This window comes from Zonotrichia albicollis, chromosome 4, assembly GCF_047830755.1.
Source record: "Zonotrichia albicollis isolate bZonAlb1 chromosome 4, bZonAlb1.hap1, whole genome shotgun sequence".
NCBI lineage: Eukaryota > Metazoa > Chordata > Aves > Passeriformes > Passerellidae > Zonotrichia > Zonotrichia albicollis.
This window is the reverse complement of record NC_133822.1, coordinates 23,573,721-23,589,672: the sequence shown is the minus strand read 5'-3', so window position 1 is coordinate 23,589,672 and position 15,952 is coordinate 23,573,721. Positions and strand designations below refer to the sequence as shown.

The following is a 15,952-nucleotide window of genomic DNA, read 5'->3' as shown; positions in this document are numbered from 1 at the left end:
GGCCTGCAGTGGAGCGTGGCTGTTGCTCTTCTCTCAATGTTCCTGCCCTACTGATGGATTGTTTGCTCCTGTGCTTAAGTGGCACACAGAAGATCTGTGCTTTAATGCTTCTGAGCTAGGCTTTGACTTCTCTCCTCCTCCAAAAACCTGATTGTGTGGAGAGAAGGGTGATTCTCTGGCCTTATATGATTGACTGTGTGGCAGTATTTACTGAGGAATGGCCTACCACTCTCTAGGGGAAAGCATCTAAAGGGCATCACTCCAAACATTTCCAATAGTGAGCTTTTATAAGAAATCTCCCTCAATCTCACCTTAACATAGTTGAGAAGTTGTCCTTGCTTTTCATGGAGTTAATTTTGCCCTAGTAACTGGTACTGCATTGTGATTTTGGGCCTAAGGACAGAGTTGCTGAAACATGGCTGTTGCTGAGTGGTGTTTACCCAAAGTCAAGAACTTTTCAGTTTCCCATGTTGTGCCAGTGAGCAGAAGTACCTGCAGCTGTGTGGTTCCAAAGCCAGGACAGCTGCCAGGAACAAACCAGAGGAAAGTTCATGCCATGGGATGTTGTGCTCAACATATAAACAGAAGGAAATTAGCCAGGAGGGGCTGATTAGGGCCCAGGGATGGGCTGTTCATCAGTCAGCAGGTGGTGAGCAATTGTGAATCACCTGTCTGTCTTGGGTTTTATTTCTCTTTTCATAGCAAGAATAATGATTATATTTTATTTTAATCATTAAAGTGTTCTTTTCCCAACCCACAGCCTTTACCCGTTTTTCCCTATTTCTGCTCCCCATCCCACTGAGGGAAGCATTGTAGTTGTGAGCAAAGGGTTCAAAAGCAGAGGGCTTAGTTTCTGGCTGGGGTTAAACCTCAATAGACGTGTATAAAAATCTTTTCCAGAGCAGATGGGCTGCAGGTAGTGAAGGCTGCTTTCAGGGTGTGCATTGTGTACATGTTGGCTGGATGATTCAAAACATGCTGCTTGTAGTTTGTGATCTTGTAGCCCATAAGCAATCACATGAAATCAACCATTTATTTTCCTTTCTCTCCTGAGATAAAGGTTTTGTTTTCCAAGCATGCTGCAAAAGATGGGCTCCAAAGGGCCTAAATCTGCCTGTAGACCCATCTGGGAGCATTGGCCTTAGAACATTTGAAAGTGATAGAAAGGATGGGAGAGCAGAGCCCTGTCTAAAACTGCAGGCAGAGCCACCAGATGTGAGTGGAGCTGTGGCTCCAGGATTGTTATAGTGAGACCACTGTGGGATTGAAAATATATGAGTGCCTTGATCTTCAACAGGGAGACTTCTCTGTTCTTAAAGGGCTTTTAACTAGAAGAAAACATGATGTTAAATAATCCTTTAGACTGTAAACCACTCTCTTGAAGCTGAAACAAATCAAAACCAAACATATTTTTTAAAAGCTGATGGTTACTGAAGGAGTCAATTCATAGTGAGTAGATTTGTCTTCAGCTCAAGACTGCTGAATATGCTTTCCATGGTCCAATGTTCTGGACTAGTGAGTGAAACACAATGGCCTGTGGCAAGGAGAACTATAGAGGTTCTTTCTGAGTTTAAATTTCTGAAACTCTGGTTTTTACTTGTGAGGAGAAATGGGTTCATATTGCTTTGCTAGTAGCCATATAAAAAATATTTCTAGCCACTTCCCCTACCCTAATGCTGCTTAATGCTGGGAAATCTGGCTGGTGTTCTAGGTCATCTCCTGACAAACCTGAACTGATGCAATGGTCCATGCCTGGCAGAACTAGGTCTTCCATGTCAATGGAACATATGATGCAATTTCTACCTCTCTGTAGGAGGGAAAGGGGAGCAGCTGGCTCCTCTTGAGGACTGTGATTGCCAAAATGGCTCTGCAAGCCTCGCCCAAGTGAGCAGGGAATAGACTATGAAAGGGCTTAACAAAGAATGGAATGCTTTGTGGAAAATGAAAACTATGGGGACTAAACTAGGGACACAGGGATTTAATGATTCAGCTCTGCCAAGGAAGGGAGCTGAGTTCTCCTTGAGTTACAGGAGAACAAGAATTTTATTCTGAAATGGCAACAAAAAAATGTCCTGGTTTATTTGCCACTTATTTTTCCCTCTCTCAACGCAGAGCCTGTTATCGAAGACAGCTTTTCCTTCATCTGCAACCAAGGTCCCGGCCAAAGGCCTCCGGCACCTGAAGCTCACTCCCCGCTCTGACCCTGAGGACTCCTCCCACGCTTCCCTTGTCAACATTAACCCCTTCACACCTGAGTCCTACCGACAAACGCTCTTCCATCCCAACGGCAAGAGGAAGGCTGCAGGAGAGCTGTGAGTGAGCTCCTCTTGGGCAGCAGGCTGAAATCAGGCTGCTGGAAGGGGATAAGCAATGGAGATGTTCAGTATCTGGAATTATTTGCTAACAATGAATCATCTGCTTCTGTAGCATTCATTGGTGTAGAGTAAATGTTAGCAGAGGTATAAAGGTAACAGAAGTATAAATAAAAATCGGTCATTGCCTCTGTTCACAAAGGTAAGTGGGGGATCAAGAGCTCCCTGTAGTGCTGTGGCTGCAGCGTCAGCAGGAATAATGAGAATTATGCCTCTGGACTGTGCCACTCTGTCCTGTGGGCAGTGCTGAAATTGCTTTGTGAAGGCCTCCCAAATGGGAACAAAGAATTCCCAACCTGGCACTGCAGTCTTTAAGAGCTCAACTAAAAACTTGTCTATCAACTCTATAAAATACATGATTAGGCTGTGAAGCAAGGTTTGGAGGCTCATTTAAAATATAATTTAACTTCAAACCCAGCTGGATTGCTGCACTGAAATGATACACCAGACTTTCCTAATTTTCTGTTATAGGAATGATTCTCATCCAGGAAGCCAGATTAAAAAGGAGCTCCCTACAAAGGTGAGTGTCTGTGCATTTTCCTCCCACAGAGTGGATAAGATGTTTGTGAAAGCTTGGTGTTTGATGGAATTTATTCTGTTATTGGAGTATAAACCACGGCACCGTGCCAGAGGATAAATACCTATGACAGAAAAGGTCTAAGCTGGATGTTTTGTTAACATTTGCTTGAGATGACAAACTTGGAAAAGGTAGAATAACTGCAACAGCCAGGTTTATGGAAGGACAACGGTACCCTCTAGCCGAGGAGACTGGGATTGCAGGCAGATGGCCTCCCTGGAAAAACTGCACCTGCAGAGCAAATCTGCTACCAGGCAACATCCGGGCTGCCACAGTTATTGTTTTACCTAGAAGAAAGCCTCAAGGAACTTGCGAATTACTGGAATATTATTCTGCTTGATTTCTAATGAGATTATGTAATATAGGTATAAAATTGTGTACTAGGAGGTATTTGTACTGCCAAATTTCTTAACCTAGTGTAAAATACAACTGCCTTATGAAATGCAATCTGTTGGGAAGGGCTGCTGCTTCATGTGAGCCACATTTTACTGGCTGTGAGGACCAACTCTTACCTCCTCCTCTGTGCCATAAACTGCAGCAATCACAGCAGTTTCTGTGGGGGCCACTGAGCAACATGAGCTGCTGTCCCTGTAAGGGATGGAGAAAAATCACTTACACCACTCTTGTTCACTTCATGCTCCAGTGCTTTTCTTTACTTACTTTCCCTGCCAGTAGGCATCACTCTCCCAGCAGTACCAGCAGCTCCTAGATCCCTAGTGGCCATTATTGTAGCAATAATTATGTTCCAGCAGTTCTGCCAGCTTTCAACTCTTTGTGGAAAAGTGTCTCTGGGTGAGATATCAGTGGGAATGCAAACAAATACACTGAGAGCAGCTAATCTGCCATTAGCCAACAGCTGGTGCTTCAAACCTGCAGAGCCTGAGCTGGTACAGAATGGCCTTGGCTGCAGGCAACCTCAGCTGCCAGGGCAGAGCTGCTCTTGCATAGCTGGGCCAACACACCAAGCTCCTCTCCTGAGCTCAAAATGGGCTCCTCTAGTCCTATCTTTAGGCTAATACCTTGTTGTTGCTTGCTGTTCATCCCTGAGTGACTCCATCAGCTGTGGGAACTGGTCTGGGTTCTCACGAGAAAGGATTTCATGGCAGTAACCCAAGGAGGCTTAGGTATATACACCCAACTAGACTAAATTTCTCCTTAAGGACAATTTCTGTCTCTAAGGATAACAAGTCCTGATTATATAAAACCAACCAGCTTTGCAACTTGGCCAACCCAGGGAAGGTGGCCTTAAAGTGGTCACAAAAAAAAACCAAGTGGAAGGTAATTTCAAGAACTGAAATTTCTGTTTCAAGAACTGGCCACACACCTGCACCTATGCCTGGATGAGCACCCAGAATGGGAGAGGGGGGCAGTGTGGGTGCTCAGTGACAGTGAGTGTTACACACCTCTAAAACAATGGCAGCTATTGAGGCTTCCAGCTCCTGTTTGTCTCTGCTGTTTTTGCCATTTTGCAGAGATACACTCTGAAGGCGAGCAATATGGTTTCCCGCTACAAGAAGGAGTTCCTGGAACTAGAAAAAATCGGTGTGGGGGAATTTGGCTCCGTCTACAAGTGCATCAAACGCCTTGATGGATGTGTTTATGCCATCAAACGCTCCAAAAGGCCTCTGGCAGGATCCTCAGATGAGTGAGTGTGCTTGCTGGAATCTGCCAGTTGAAATGATGGGCATATTCTTGAGAAGTGTGATGGGAAGGAGGGAGTGTGGATCTAAAAGTATCTGATGGGTGGCATGAGCAAGAATTGGCTACTGCTGCACACAATAACAGCTGGGAGAGTGGGGGAAGATACCACTACACAACTATTGGATGTAAATGTCTGGGGAAGGAAGAAGTCACGTGCACTGCAAAGTGGGAGGATGGAATACCTGAACACCTTGGGTCCATCCAGACAGTTTCTTTATAATAACTTCAAGAAGTTTATTTGACAGACATACTGCTGTCCCTGCCTTATGTATGGCCAGTGCTGCTCTTATCTGTATTGACCAGCTTGTGGTGTCCTGTAGCTAAAGCAAAGTCTTTGAAGCTGTTTTGCCTTTGCATCTTTAACAAAAGACTTGCTCAGCAATAATTTTCTTTAACAGCTGCTCAGGGCATTTGAGCAAGGGCAGGTTTTGCCTCAGCAGCTGGGAGAGCCAGTCTGTCTGTCAAAACCTGAGAGAATGGGGGAACAGAGGGGTTCAGGACTTTGACAGGGCTCCTCTCCTGGAGCCAGGTATCCTCTGGCAGGCTGTCACCTCAGCTTTCTCCCTGTGTCCCCCAGGCAGCTGGCCCTGCGGGAGGTGTATGCCCACGCCGTGCTGGGGCACCACCCCCATGTCGTGCGCTACTACTCGGCCTGGGCGGAGGACGACCACATGATAATCCAGAATGAGCACTGCAATGGTAAGAGCCCAGCATGGGCAAAGCTCCCTTCTTCTGAACCTTAATGTGGGTGTTGTGGCTTTTACAACAAAGCAAACTGCCCTGGGGCTGCATTTCTGTGGAGAATCCAGCAAGGGCGTGTAATATTTAGGTGAAGTTCTGAGTGATGCTAATGTTTTAGAAGCAGTGCAATTTTGTATTTCTGGGACTTGAAAACGATTTCTCTGTTTTGGCTGGCCTGGAAAAGCCAGACTGTTGCTTAGGGTTGTGCTGGGACTGTCCAGGTAACACCTGATATGAGTGACCCAAGAGCTGCTGACTTAAGGGCCATGTATTTTGGCAAAACCTCCTCTTAATGAGAATGGGTAATAACTGGTTGGATGAAGGCACCTTGCATCCTGACTAGAATAAAGGGGTTTATAGCTGCAGAGGAATGGAGCAAATGATGAGGCAAAGTATAAATGGGGTGCTGCAGGCAGGATGGTAAACTCCTACTGAAGTTTGCCCTTGGCAATACCACTGCTTTAGAGAAATGGGGAAAGATGCCTTTAGCTACCAGAGTTGCTGAAAGCAAGTATGTAATGCTCATCTTTTGACTGCAGCTGTAGTCTTGGGGCTCAATGAAAAGTGGTGACAGCTGTTTGGAGTATTGCTCTAAAATCTGGTGGAGGCAACCACAAAATGTGCTCATTGCTGCAGCATCAGTGCATTGCTTGTGTTCTGGTGGCTGAACATCTGAGGCTGATGGGACAGAGGCTATGATACTTCTACCTCTGAAATATCCATAGTGTCTCAATGGAGACCCACAAAACTGTGTCAAATGTTAATGCTTTTCAGTCAAAAATCTGCTAGTGGGAACTTAATTTCCTTGTTCCACCACTCCTACACCTGCTTTCTGCATCCAAGCACAGCAGAAGCAATTACTTTTTCTGTTGTTCACTTGCAGCAGCACCAGCATCGCTAACAGGTCAGCCCTCCTGGCAGGATGTAGAGCTTTAGGTTGGGGGCAGAACTGCAGTTGGCCATCCTTGCTGGGCATTCCAGGGCAGTGGGAAGGCTGAAGCCAAGGGGTGATGGCCAAGTTTGCTCACTAGAGCACACAGAGCTGCTGGGGTTGGGTTTGTCACTAGCTAGCCTCTTGTTCTGGGCAGCTAAACAGTTTCAAACATGGTGTTCCATAAAACCTCTGTCAGGTCTCAGACTGACTGTTTTCCCCTAGGTGGGAGTCTCCAGGATGCGCTGCTGGAAAATGCAAAGCTTGGGCAGTATTTCCCAGAAGGAGAGCTGAAGGAAATATTGCTGCAAGTCTCCATGGGACTAAAATACATCCACAACTCTGGCCTTGTGCACCTGGATATCAAACCTAGTAAGTACAGTGCCCTTCTCCTCTGTGGAGGATTTCCTAGTGAACCCTCAGGGGTAGGACCTGTAATAAATCCTTCTGAGTGGACTGACTGTAGTGCTCCAAAGGAAAGAGGACCTTGCCCTTGTCTTGTGTATGGTGGTACTTTCTTTTTAAATTTTTATTTTGATTTGTGCCATTACTGCTGCTCTAAAATTGAGCTTTTTCTGATAGTTGGCAGCATTTTACTCCTGTCTCATGACCTCTGTAATCCTAGCTCATGGGAATCACCTTCATACTGATGGAGCAAGTAGGGCTGCCAGGGAAGATGGGCACTTCCTTATTTACTGTCTTGTTGCACAACACTTGCCTTTTTTTGTGTTTAACAACCTTGGGGGGATTAAGGTCCTGCAAAAATAGTAATAAGGTTTAACAAAATAATAAAAAGTAAAATAATATAAAAAAATAACAAGTAACAAGGTTTCCTCTCTGCAGGATGGTCACCTCCAGGGCAATGCTTCTCCTCTGTCACAGAGTTAATATTCTTAGAGAGGAACTCCTTTTTTCTGCTGAAATTATGCTTCTCCTATAGAGGGCAGGGGAAAGCTGATTTCACTGGGATATTTTATGCATAAGAAACAACTGTCTTATGCCAGCTGTGTGGCTGGATGTGAGCTGGGCAGTAAGCTGACTGCTGGGTGGGAAGCAAGTGCATGATTTCTCTGGCTGCAAAGCTTAACTACTTTGACAGGTGGGATTTTGATGAATTTGTCAGGCTGCTGCATTGCTAAACTTCTCTGTCTTGCAGGTAATATCTTCATCTGTCACAAGCTGGCAGTTTCAGGCCCTGCTGGGCAGGAGGAGAGTGACAGTGAAGATGAGTTCTCTCCTGGTGTGGTGTATAAGATTGGTAGGTTTTAGCCTACTTTACAGCTGGCCTAAGGTTAGGGCTGCCCATTACTGCCTGAGACTGCTGTGTCCTGTGGCTGAAGAGACTTGCACACAACTGATAGGATGGTCATGAATGCCCCAGTTACTCACCAGGACTAATTCCTCTGAGAAGACAAATCACAGAAAATTCATGTGCTTGTTTCCAAGTGCAGGTTCCTGAGTTAGGAGCAGGCTTGTTCTCTTACTCAGCATTTCTGTTGGTGCCTATAAAGTGCAGGCTTTTAGTGGAGAATGACCTCAGTTTGCTTCATTACATTTCAGCTGCTTGTTCTCTCTCAGGTGACCTTGGACATGTGACATCAATCACAAACCCTCAGGTGGAGGAAGGAGACAGACGGTTTTTGGCCAATGAAATTTTACAAGAGGTAAAACTGCTAGAGCTGGGCAGTGGGGAGAGATCAACTGTAGAGCAGTCATTAGTCTAGCCTGTTCCTTACCTTATCTCCTCTGACTTGTTCCTCACCTTATCTCCTCTTTCTTCTGTCTGGTCTGGCTGTGAAATCTGTGAAATTAGCACTTTATCATGAACAATAGTAGTGTGAGTCTTATCATGTAAATACTTCATAAATAGCTATCATTGGATTATTGCAATTATTCCCCTTGAGGGATCAGTGAGATGAAACCTTTATCAGTTTAAAGACATTTGATTTGCATATCCAGCTGAGATGAAACAACTGGATGTGATTATTGAGGAATATATTTACCCAGACAGATGCCTTGTAAAACAAATACTGAACAAGTGGGAGGCACAACATATCTCTTAAGCTGACTGCAGTTTTGTCAGTCTGGCCAACAAATGAAAAGGGAATCAGAATTGAACAACCAGCTTGGATGTGTTATTCAGTTCAGGTGTTTAAGGGACAGTATCTGTGCTGCAAGTGGATTTAGGAGCTGTTGGGCCACTGTATGAGATGGAGCCTTCAGTCTGAGTTGGGCATGGGTAGCTTACTGGTGGAGGCTGGAGGAACACATGTGTGGCCATCCTCTGGAGCCACTGCAGTGATCCCAGCGTGGCCTGCAAGGTCCTTATGGCTGGCTGAGATCCAACATGCTGGTGATTAGTGGCACTGCCTGCTGCCAGTGTTTTCATCCTGAAGAGCAGGAAACAGCTCACTGAAGGCAGTGCTACGTACACACACTTGGCTGTTTGTTTTTGGGCTCATTCCTCAACTCAGCTTTGCTTAGTGCAGCAAGGTGTTCCTTTCTAACACCCTTCCCTTCTCTCTGCAGCAATACTGCTACCTGCCCAAGGCAGACATCTTTGCCCTGGCCCTCACGGTGGCTCTGGCAGCTGGGGCAGCACCACTGCCCCACAACGGGGCCCTGTGGCACCACATCCGCAAGGGCAACGTCCCACCCATCCCCCAGAAGCTTCCCCACCGTTTTCTGGAGCTCCTCAAGGTGAGGCAGTACTCCTGACAGGATTGTGGCTTTTGTAGCTGGCATGTGACAGGAGTGTTAGACTCTGAACTCCTTTGTCTTCCAGCTCATGATCCACCCTGAGCCAGCACAGAGACCTTCTGCCACGGCTCTCACCAAGCACCCTGTTCTCCGTCCTTCCTCTGGAAAAGCTGTGCAGCTCCAGGAGCAGCTCAATATGGAGAAATGCAAGACTGCCATGCTGGAAAGGTAGGGCTGGCTTGGGCATGAAGGGGAGAAGGTGTGGGCACAACCATGCTGGTCACCAGCTTTGAGTGGAGGGTGGTAGTGCTGGGAGAATGCAGAAATCCCCAGCCAGTTCCTGTGCCTGGAGCTGGGGGATGATGGGGATGTAAAACAGGGACTTGCAGTGCCCAGGCAGCAGCTGTGCTTCAGCTCTGGCTTGGAGGAGCTGGCTGAGTTATGACAGTGAATTCTGCACTTCCTGCAACCACTGGTGGTGCAAAGTGCTGATACAACCTGCAGCAGTGGGCAGATGAGGAATTGATAATGCACTGAGAGAGTGGGCTAAGCACAGAAGGAAGAGAAACATCAGGTGGTGGCAGATTTCCCTTGTTCCCTCTCACTGCTGTTGGCAGCAGTGTTTTGGGGGGCTGGGATCTAAGAACTGCCCGACAACCCCTCTAAGTGCAGTGCTCAGCTGGGGAGGAGGTTTTCTGTGTAGACAGAAGAGTGAATGCTCTGGAAGAACAGCAAGTACCAGAAAGGGAAGAAAGGCAATGGAAAAGAAGCATTTGCCATTATTTAGGTATTATATATTTATGAGATGACATTGATCTAAGTTTCAGCACTTACAACTATCTGAAACAATGGGAGAAAAATTGAGCCAGGTGTTCCCCATACTGGTGCCAGTGTGTTGCTGACCCGATACATGGTTTTCTTCTGGAAAATCTTAAGAGCTCCTACCTTTTCAAACAGAAACTCTAGGGACAGCTACAGTAATCTTCATGTTACCCTCTGGGCTGAGAAACTGCCCCTTTTCAGCAGTGCTGGAGTACTACAGTAACCCTCTTGTGCAAGATTGTTCGTAGTTTGCTTCTGTAGCTGCTGGGGGTTCATGCCCATGACATGACATGGTTTTCTTCCTTTCCTCTTCCCTCGTCTCCCCCCTGCAGGGAACTTAAAGCAGCTCGCCTTGCCCAGAGCCTCATGAAGGACCAAGCCTTAGGAAGTGCCAAGTTACAAGAGTCTGAAACCTCTTCTAAGCAGAAGAGCAAGCGTCTGGTGGGAGGGAAGAGCTGTCGCTCCTTTAGCTTTACTCTGGGTTTCTGAATTTCTGTGGTGTCCAAAGACTGCTAAATGGCCCTGTGAAAGCAGAGGGTCTGCACAGACCAATGCCCCATATTCTCTCTCCCTGTGTTTTTTTTTTTTTTTTTGTTGTTCCCCTATTAGTTATGAGATGGCTGACAAAATGACTGACTTACAAGACTTACAAGTGCTGGATAATGGGATTTAAGGTTGTCCTCAGTCTTTTACTTGTTTAATTTCTTGTGTAATTTGCCTTGCTATAGACTCAGTAACTCTGCCCTGACAAAAGAATGACATTTTCTCCACTCACTTCCCTCTTTCTTCAGTTGGGCCCTGTTATTGGTGATTTTGTGGTCTTAACACTTGGGCTGATTGTATTTTTAGAGGGGTGATAATGTCTGTACAGGGAGGCAGCATCTTCAGCTGGCCCCTTCTAGGAGCAAGCAGGCAGAGACTACAGCAGCGAGTTTTAGCCGCATATCAGGAGCCAGGCTGGTTACACACAGCTGTCCTGGGGGCTCAGGATGCAGCTGGAGTGGTGTTTCACTGAGGGGGGACACGGAGTCATAGGAAATACCTTGAGTTAAGGACTGGGAGTTGAAGAAAAACATTCTTTGAAATTTTTGTAACTGGGTGTGTTCTAACAGACTAGTTAGTCGCTGATACCCGACTCGTTTTCTGTCAATCGGGGAGGATTCCTTGTTCGCCTGGGGGAGACAGCTGCAGGGTGTTGGTAGCTGGGTCTGTCTGTACCCAATTCCTGCCCAGTACCTCGCAGGTGCTGCAGCTGCCTGCCTGTGAACTGTGGCCTTTCAGCAAAGATGGGGGCAATTAGAAAGAGCTTTTCCAGCTTTTTGGAGCTGCCCATGTTGATGGTTGTATGCATTTCGTCTTTGAGATCTCACACACGCTTCCCCCTCTCCCCGCTAAATGTAACTCTGGGGGTCCTTGTCGCTTGTTTGTGTTGGACAGAGCGCTGCGCTGCTATGAAGGGAGCGCTTGGTAATTCGCTCATTTCCAGCTTCTACTGGTTTGTTTGACGATGTTGCACACGCTGGCTTTTAACTGTTCGATCCTATCGTTCCGTGCGAATAAAGCTTTTATCATTTTTTAACCGATGATGGAGTGATGCAATTTTGTTGGTTACTATTTTTTTTCCCCCTCTGCGACCTCGGGGTCGCCCGGCGGCCGGGGCTGCAGGCGCTGCTCGGGGTCCCCGGGGGCCGGGGCTGCAGGCGCTGCCCGGCTCCGAGGCGTTTCCGCCCGGAACCCGCAGCCCGGCCCTTTCCTGTTCCGGCGGCCGGGGCGCAGCGCGGCGGCGCGGGGTCGGGGCTCTGTGGGGCGCTGCTTCAGCCCTGCTTTTCCCTCCAGGTGCGGGCCCGGCGGCAGCATGTGGCGGCGACCGGCGTGGCAGGTAGGGCCGTGCGGGCCCGGTGCGCTTGGGGCGGCGGGGGAGCGGCGGCTGCGGCCCCTGGAGCGGCTCTCCGGACACGGAACAGCGCTCCGGGAAGGGGGAAGGGGAGGGGCGGACGGAGCCCAGCGCCCTGAGCTCTCGGCCGGCCGTGCCCGCTGGGCCGGGACCCCGGCGCTGGGTCTGCCCTTGGGGAGAAACAGTGTGAGCTCTGGAACCGCCTGCTCGAGGAAATGAGCCCTTTTTCCAGTTCCTGCACGTGGATCTCTAGCAGACGTGCTTCTAGGCTTTTTTCCCCCTCCTTTCTTCTAGGATGGAATATTTGCAGTTCCAGTACAGCTTTCCCACTTACGGTACTGAGAGTTTTGTCTTCGACTTGCCTTGGGAACAAGGATGTCAGTGCATCCACTGCTCGTTCCAGTGGATGGATGTACTTTTTGGGCACACCTGGTTAATCTCTGAAATGGAGCAGAACTCAGACCTGTTTGTTTCTAAAGGCTAAAACTCAAACAACTAAACCCTCACTCTCCTACAAACCTCCTCCCCTCTTATTTACGTATTATAGAAAAGCAGTAGTTACCCCATGTACCAAAAATAACTGCTGGAGGTGTACTTTTGGGCCATGCTTCTTTCTAGGCACTCTTTAACTTTGATTTAACCAGATGTTCTTTAAGTAATCTTACTAGCTTCATTTGGCTGAACAGATCTCTTTCCCCAGGTCCCCCATTAGTTACCTGGCAAAGAACATAATTGCAGAGCCTCTGCAAGTGCTCAGAAAATGAGATGTGAAGGCTTGTGAATGCTGTTCCTGGTTTGTGTCTTGGAAACTCACATTTCTCTGTTCCTTCAGGTGCTACGCCAGTTTGTAAGACATGACTCTGACACGGTTAACTCACTGGTGCTTGAGAGATGTAAGTACCCCTGAGATGCAATTTAGTTGTTAGTCATGGTGTTTGCCTCTGTTTTAGGACACCTGAAATAGGGCAGGAGAGAAGCCGTAGGAATGGTGGCTCCTCAGTGTAGCACCTAAGGATGTGTTGTTTCAAGCACAGAGACTCTTGAGTGGGTTCCTGCCTGGTCTCTGTCAGCTGAAGCAGCACTTTAGCGGGGGAAGAAGAAAGCCCTGACCAAGACTGTCACTCTATAGCCCAAAAAGTTGTGCTTTATCTGTGGCAGTGGTTTGGCTCTGCTGTTGGCATGGTTTCTGAAGCTGCCTTCAGGTGTCTTGTGTGCTTGTTTCTCACACTCCTGGGTCCCGGGGCCCTTGTGTGTGTGCTGCTGCCCCAGCAGGGTTTGCTGCAGGTGTACTTCAGCCTTCACTGTTCACTTCACATGCTCATTGTGCACGAGTGATACTTCCCCGACCTCTTCCAGTTGTCCTTGAACATGGAGAAGGAAAGGATAGATTGTGTTTGCCTAGGCCTGGTAATGGTGTAAAAACTGACTCTCATTCAGAGGATGGAGTGCAGCAATGCAACTTTGTTTCAAAGGTACTGCTGTGCACTGTGTTTTGTTGGTATGAAACAAAAGTCACATCAATGCAGTTTAGTCTCAAGTGATATATGGATGTGAAAGAGATGGAACAGCAAGAATAAGGGACCTTTGGCTTTTTAAATCAGTTAGTTCACAGTGGTAATGACAGTACAGACACAGTCAACCATCTGCTGGGGCCTGAAAAAGCCAAATGTCACAAGAGTTTAAAAAGTGCTCAGGAAGTGCACAAAGTTGTAATCCTGGCCCTTGAGAAAAGCTGCTGACTGAGGGCTTGCCATGTTTAGAATCATCATAATTCACCTGTGTGTTTGCTCTCTCTTGTTTCAGCCATGAATCGTGTTCAGCTGCTCGGTCGGGTTGGACAGGACCCTATCATGAGGCAAGTGGAAGGAAAAAATCCTGTTACCATATTTTCCCTTGCAACCAATGAGATGTGGCGGACAGGAGATAGTGAAGTGGGCCAGGGAGGTGAGTCTGCACAACGTGTCCCAGGTCATTTGCACACTGGCAAATCTGGGGTGCAGGAAGGTTCCTTTGAGCTCGGCAGAGATGCTGGGGCATTTGTGTGTGTCTCACTGATGGGGAAAAATTAATAGCATGAGCACTGTCTTACAGAAAAAGCAATGTCTTGGTTTGAACTGTGCTTCTGCACAAGAATTTGTTTGGATACAGGCGACTGGAACATCTAGTTCTGGAGTGAAGTGGGAGATAGCATGCTAGTAAACTTCTGTTTTCAAATCACTTCTCATAATTTGAGAATACTGATGTGTTGAAACTAATTTCTGAGTTTTGTATCACAAAGAGGATTTGGCATCCAGCTCTGTTACTTTTGTGTACCTTAGGTGATGTCAGTCAGAAGACGACATGGCACAGGATCTCTGTCTTCAGACCCGGCCTCAGGGATGTCACCTATCAGTATGTGAGGAAGGGGTAAGTGAATAACGAATGTGGGTGAGGATTTAACGCCTTAATAATGCATTAATGTAATAATTATGGTGACCAGGAACTGTAATAAGATACAGGTGGTACAAAACAAGTTAGCAGAGCAGCTGCAAACAACTGATACAAAAGCCTGTGTACTTTGAATCAGATTCTGAATTCAGCCTTTTCATCAGGAAGTGTAATGATCAGACAAATAGTCATGGGCTCCAAGTGGAAGAGAGGAAACTTAGGTTTACATCCATATATTCAATCTTACTGTCAAGGTGGTGAGGCCCTGGCACAGGTTGCCCAGAGAAGCTGTGGATGCCCCATCCCTGGAAGTGTTCAAAGTCAGGCTGGATGGGGTTTGAGCAGCCTGATCTAGTGGATGGTATTCCTGCCCGTGGCCAGGGGTTTGGAACGTGTGGTTTTTAGGATCCCATTTTAAATTCAATCCCAAATGGATTACAGAGTGGAAAACAGCAGCTCTCTCACCAAAATAAAATTCTTGTTTTTTTCAGCTCTCGGATCTTTGTTGAAGGAAAGATAGATTATGGTGAATACACAGATAAGAACAATGTGAGGCGACAGGCCACAACAATTATAGCAGGTAAGGAGCGAAGCACCAAGGTGCCTTTTGCTCTTTTAAAATGAAAAGAGGGTGGAGAACCTCTGAAATGAAGCTTGGTTTGTCTTCATTCTCAGTATCCACACTCAGGGATTTAGAGAGAATGGATAGTGTGTACCAGCAGATTTCCTCTGGCACTGCTTGTGAACACACAGAAAATGAGAGTATCCAGTTGCAAACTGTTGGTGTCACTGGCATATCCCACAGAATGGATAAGGAGTGGACTTGTGCCTTGACACACAACAAAGAAAACTAGGAAACTCAACTTCTTCCTTCAGCCTTTAAATAGCTAGAGCATCCTGCAGCATCTTTATTGTGGATAGAGCTGCTCCTGTGTTGCTTTTGAATGAGGGATAAATTAATTGGGTAGTAGAACAAACATTTCTGTTACACAAGTATGTCTAAAAAAATAGAACAGGGGAAAAAAAAAGGAAAAACAACAGTCATGTAACAGTCATATTCCTGGATGTTTTTCTGCAGCCTCTTTAAAAGCTAGCAGTGCTATAAATTACTGGAAGGGAGAAGCAATTCCTCTTTTTTAATTAGTATTCTCCTAATGGTTTCTTGTTCGAGAGGCCCAGTCTCAAGACTTTAGAAATTCCTTGATGAAGTAGGAGCTTCCCATAGTCCTGCAGGCTGTTGACATGGTATATTGTATAGTATGTAGTGCAGAGTGAACATGACAAACGGAAAGGGAAATAAGCTGTAACTGATGGAGATTATAGTCAAAGAATTAAACCATTATTTAAAAATGTTTTTAGTCTTTCACTGTTCAGCAGCTTTTCATCAGCTTTAGCACTCTTGTTTCATAGTACATGTGGCCACCTTGAATTGTCTGCTTTTAGGGGAGGTAGAGAAGGAACCTTTTATTTGACACTGTTTTATTTTATTAACTATTATTCTGTTCCAAAATCCACATCTTAGCAAATTATTTTAACACAAATACCTGGGCTTTATGGTGTGAAGGCATGCAACAAGGCAAAACAATTTTCAAGATTAATTTTTTTAAATTTCTTTTCAGATAATGTGATTTTTCTGAGTGATGGCTCGGTGAGAGAAAAGGTGTGATGTCCTTAGTGCTTGGATCCAGGCCATTTCATTCCTTTGGTTTTTCTGTGCTTCATAATTCTGTAGTCGCTTATATTGCTGTAGTTTCTTTAAGAAATAAATAAAATGTTTGTTACCTAGA

The 15,952-nt window shown here is 46.4% G+C and overlaps 1 protein-coding gene across 2 annotated transcripts in view; it reads left to right on the top strand.

The window, feature by feature from the left end:
• The window catches only part of WEE2 (WEE2 oocyte meiosis inhibiting kinase), a 21,630-nt gene extending 5,678 nt beyond the window's left edge, over positions 1 to 15,952 (top strand). The window contains exons 2-16 of one of the 2 annotated variants that reach the window (XM_074539097.1): positions 2,113 to 2,312; positions 2,844 to 2,892; positions 4,422 to 4,594; positions 5,228 to 5,349; positions 6,548 to 6,694; positions 7,479 to 7,580; positions 7,901 to 7,986; positions 8,852 to 9,022; positions 9,108 to 9,250; positions 11,681 to 11,723; positions 12,571 to 12,631; positions 13,542 to 13,682; positions 14,057 to 14,144; positions 14,657 to 14,745; positions 15,785 to 15,952. In XM_074539097.1, the coding sequence (XP_074395198.1) occupies positions 2,113 to 2,312; positions 2,844 to 2,892; positions 4,422 to 4,594; positions 5,228 to 5,349; positions 6,548 to 6,694; positions 7,479 to 7,580; positions 7,901 to 7,986; positions 8,852 to 9,022; positions 9,108 to 9,250; positions 11,681 to 11,723; positions 12,571 to 12,631; positions 13,542 to 13,682; positions 14,057 to 14,144; positions 14,657 to 14,745; positions 15,785 to 15,831 (1,662 nt within the window). In that variant the 3' untranslated portion in view covers positions 15,832 to 15,952. Of the gene's footprint in view, positions 1 to 2,112; positions 2,313 to 2,843; positions 2,893 to 4,421; positions 4,595 to 5,227; positions 5,350 to 6,547; positions 6,695 to 7,478; positions 7,581 to 7,900; positions 7,987 to 8,851; positions 9,023 to 9,107; positions 9,251 to 10,176; positions 11,724 to 12,570; positions 12,632 to 13,541; positions 13,683 to 14,056; positions 14,145 to 14,656; positions 14,746 to 15,784 lie in introns of those variants that run through there. The other variant, XM_074539096.1, reaches the window with a different exon arrangement.